The 4,256-nt window shown below is 38.8% G+C and overlaps 1 protein-coding gene across 1 annotated transcript in view; it reads right to left on the reverse strand.

Annotated features, from left to right (window-relative positions):
• Window positions 1–4,256, reverse strand: part of LOC106524676 (nuclear receptor subfamily 4 group A member 2) — a 9,419-nt gene that overhangs the window by 2,825 nt on the left and 2,338 nt on the right. Inside the window, exons 3-6 of the mRNA XM_014018578.1 lie at window positions 3,791–3,920; window positions 3,562–3,719; window positions 1,957–2,156; window positions 1,624–1,802 (exon numbers count right to left, since the gene is read on the reverse strand). Coding sequence (XP_013874032.1) covers window positions 1,624–1,802; window positions 1,957–2,156; window positions 3,562–3,719; window positions 3,791–3,920 — 667 coding nt within the window. The remainder of the gene's footprint in view (window positions 1–1,623; window positions 1,803–1,956; window positions 2,157–3,561; window positions 3,720–3,790; window positions 3,921–4,256) is intronic.

Genomic DNA, 4,256 nt, shown 5'->3' on the forward strand with positions numbered 1-4,256 from the left:
ACACACACACACACACACACACACACACACACACACACACACACACACACACACACACACACACACTTCCTGTTTTGTGGCGCCCCTGTGTAGATTAAACTTACAGCAGCATTAGACATCCAAAAGCTTTTATTTTGGTAAGACTGAAGAGAGAAGAAATGTAGCAAAAATAGCAGAAAAAATAAAAAAGCTTGCATTATCAGAAAAACAAAAGTACAAAAAAGTTGTAATTTGTGATAAAATAGCAGCAACAAAAAAAGGCTGAAATTAGCTAAAAAATTGCTGAAGAAAATTAGCTTAAAAACTTTAATTAAACAAAGAACCGGAAAGTTTGCTGAATTAAGCAGTAAGAAGTTGAAATTGCCACAAAATGGTGACGTTAGTAGAAAAAAGCTTAAATTTACTGAAAAGTAGCCTAAAAGGCAGAAAACAGCTTAATCATAAAAATGTTGAAAGAAGTGGCCAGAAAAAAGCTAAATAACTGAAAAAAGTATTAGTTGCTAAAATAAAAGTCATAAATGAGCTGGATGTCTTTATATAAAATGTTGAAACAGCACAAAAATTGTGGATCAAGTTTTGTGTGGAAAAATGTCTGTGGGGAAAACAGATTATTTCAAACAGCTGTTTTGAATAAATTGTCTTAAAAGGCTCTTTAGTTTATGGTAATTATTTAATACATATATTAAATAACCATATATAGATTTATTGGTTAACTTTTCTAAGATTGTATGAAGCCGTTTTTCTCTTGGGGTAATTGATTTTTTTTAACATGGGGTGTCAAACTTAAGTCAAGGGCAGCTATCCTGCATGTTTTCCTTGTTTCTTTGCTTCGACACACCTGATTCAGTGCTTCAATGAACTCCTTAAATTCTGTAGAGGCCTGTTAATCTTCCATTCATGCAAATCGAGTGTGTTTGAGCAGGAAAACAAGAAAACATGCAGGACAGCAGCCCTCGAGGACCGGAGTTCGACACCTGTCATGTAATCTATATTTCCTAAATATTACCCATTGACTCGAACTTTTCTAGAGCCTTGTTTTCCCCTATTTTTTAAGCTTTTTAATTAAAAGTTTTAACATTTATTCCAACCTTATTCGCAACCATTTTTTTCACTGTTTATCTACATAAAGGTTCTCTTTTTTAACCATTAATCTCAGATTATGGAATTGTTTTTCATGATTGCCTGTAAGTATTTATTATCTGAATGACACTTTGAATGTCAATTTGTTTTTACAAATATTTGTATACATTGTTAATACTAATACTAATTTTCCAATTGGTTGTCTGTTTTTACTTTTTTCATCCCAAAATTAAATTTTTACCATTGACTTTGAAATTTAATGTAATTCTGCTTATATTTTACTTATTTATTTTGTGAATTTTTATTGAATATTTTTTCTTCTTTTAACAAATAATTCAAATCCATTAGTGGTTCCCAAAGTTGAGGTCTGGACTCTGTTATGGATCCTGAAACATCAAGGTGGGGTTTCAGCTGAATTACTGCCTAACTGTAAATTCATGCTAACTTAATATCTCCATAGAATAATCGTCTCATTCATTTTTATTTTTCAAGAAACACATAAAACTTAACCAAAACCTGAACACTGTGTTTGTTTTTGCTCACCAGTGACCAGTGCTAGGGTGCATATGCAGGAGAAGGTGGAAACATCCAGGTTCATCCTTTGCAGGTTGGAGGAGAACTCAACAATGCTGTCGATCCACTCCCCGAAGCCCCGCAGGCACTGCAGCCGATGCCACACCGAGCCATCGCAGAAGATCAGCTTTCCTTCCTCCGGGTTTGATCTAAAATGTCACGACAGCCAAGAGTGACGAGCTGGCACCGAAACCTGATGGGCTTCCCGTGCACCCACCGGCAGACATACATCTGTAATATTTACATCATAGGCCCAATAAAACGCAGTGAAGGTCCGCTTGGTCTGCAGGGTGAGCTCTTTACCTGTACGACAGCCGTAAAACAAAAAGCTCCAGGAAAGCGGAGTAGAAGAGGAGGTCTTGGTCGTGTTTAGGTAGAGAGGCGAACCCAGGGACTCTCTGTGCCCAACCTCGAATGACTTCCATGGATCTGGTCAGGAGGTCGTAAAACTGACGGACATGTTGAGCATCGTCTCCAAGAAGACTTCCTGGACTCTCTTTGAACTGCAGGAAAAGTTCACAGAAATGGAGAAAAAAAATCAACTATTACAGCCATGGCTAATGAATGTTAAGAGAGATTCTCCAGTTTTGGCTTCTCTCCATTGGCTCCTTGGAAAATACAGGATGGATTTTATATTTTCCCCTCTAACAGCTCTGAACAACCAAGCTCTGTTTTACATTAAAAAGCTTGTCATTCCATATTTTCTTAAAAGAGCACTTCACTCTCTGACTGCAGGTTTACTTGTGGTTCCTAGAGTTTCTAAAACTGGACTGAGAGCTGTCCGTGTGGCGAACACTCGTCTACTTTTAAGACTGGGGTTAAGACTTTACGTTTTTAAAAAAATCCTTACGGTTGGCTTGAGTTTCCCATGTGATGCGATTGGTCAGAACTTTATGGGCGTGTTTGTTTTTGTGGAATAAAATGTGTTTTTCTGTGTGTGTTATTTCACTCAAAAAGTTCCACTCCCAGAAACTGGTTGATAAAGTAGCAGGAGGGAGTTTCAACCAGCAGCTCGTCCATGTACTTCTTCTTCAACACCAGAGATCTTCTTCCTCTTCATCATCCAACAACCTGTCTTCCAATGTTGGATACATCGTCGACTGAAAAAAACAACTTCAGTCTATCTTGCATTGTTGTTTAAATGGTGTTGTGTGGCACAATGGGAGAGCTGGGGGTGAATTATGATGCTTTATCCCTCGTGTCTTCTCATGAACAAAGATGTAATGATGCCTCCCTTTTTTGAAGTATAAATCAGCCTTTAGATTGAGGGCAAACGTCCTCGCTCCGACTCTCTTTACTTGTTCTGTGCTCCATGTTTAAACACAATATTATTTCTATCATTAAAATGTATTTGTTTTCTTCCCATTTAGAAACTAAACTTGGACCACTTCCTGTTTTTTGTCCATGTCTCTTTCCTGTACGCTCAAAGGCAGATGGATTGGTTCTGTTGGAGGTTCCATCTATCCATCCATTTTCTGTACACGCTTCTTCCTTTCAGGGTCACGAGGGTCACTGGTGCCCATACCCAGCAGTCACAGTGCGAGGGGCGGGGTACACTCTGGACAGGTCACAAGTCCATCACAGGGCCTGTTTGAGGTTTTGTCCTGTTAAAAGGGAGTTGTTCTTGCACTGTCACCATGTTGCTGCTCAGGATGGGGCATCGGGACAAAGTGAAGACAACTTTTACTGACATTAATTTTATAATGCAGTATATGTGAGTGTAATTGTTGATTAAATTTGATTGTAAATGGGTTTGGATGTATCTGAACTGAATTATGGTTTGAACTTGTTTTTCTATTGGCATGATGACCTGAGAGTAATTGAATTGGGGCAACAGAAATACTGAACTGATTGATCTTAAGTGTTCATTTAGGCCAAATATAATATGACCTGGCAACAGATGCTTACTTTGGAGTAGTCGAGGCGAGATGTTGAGGGGTTTGACTCCACGTGAGCTCTGATGATGGCACTGAGGAGGGCGCTGCCATGCAGAACCGAATCTGGAGGAGCTCTGGGTTTGGACGGCAGACGACCCCTTCTACCTTTCAGTCCGTCTGTCCTCACCACTGAAGAACATAACCAATTAAAGATTGGAAAACAATGCCAACACAGATGGTGATGTTGTTTCAGCAGTTACCTTCTTTGACCATTCCCACAGCCAGACACTTCTGGAAGCGACAGTACTGACACCGGTTCCTCCTGCGCTTGTCTACGAGGCAACTTTTCGCAGCCAAACACACGTACTTGGCATTTTTTTGAACGGTGCGCTACACAGAGAGAAAGAAGGTGTCTTCAGGGGCATGTTGGACAAACAGATAAGACTGTAAAACCATCAGGCAGTTCATGACAAAACCTCCTATTCTTTGACCTTTTGTTTCAAAACATGCCTTTTTAAAATTATTTTAAACATCTATGCATTGTAAAAAAAAAAAACAATAATAACTGTATCACCCATGAAGGTTGTTTGAATTTTAATCAATAATTTTATCAAGTAAATGTAATTTTTACTTGTTGCTAGCATTAGGTAGAGATAAATACATTGGGTCAAGAATACAGATGTGTGTGTGTGTGTGTGTGTGTGTGTGTGTGTGTGTGTGTGTGTG

This window comes from Austrofundulus limnaeus, unplaced genomic scaffold (assembly GCF_001266775.1).
Source record: "Austrofundulus limnaeus strain Quisiro unplaced genomic scaffold, Austrofundulus_limnaeus-1.0 Scaffold196, whole genome shotgun sequence".
Taxonomy (NCBI): domain Eukaryota; kingdom Metazoa; phylum Chordata; class Actinopteri; order Cyprinodontiformes; family Rivulidae; genus Austrofundulus; species Austrofundulus limnaeus.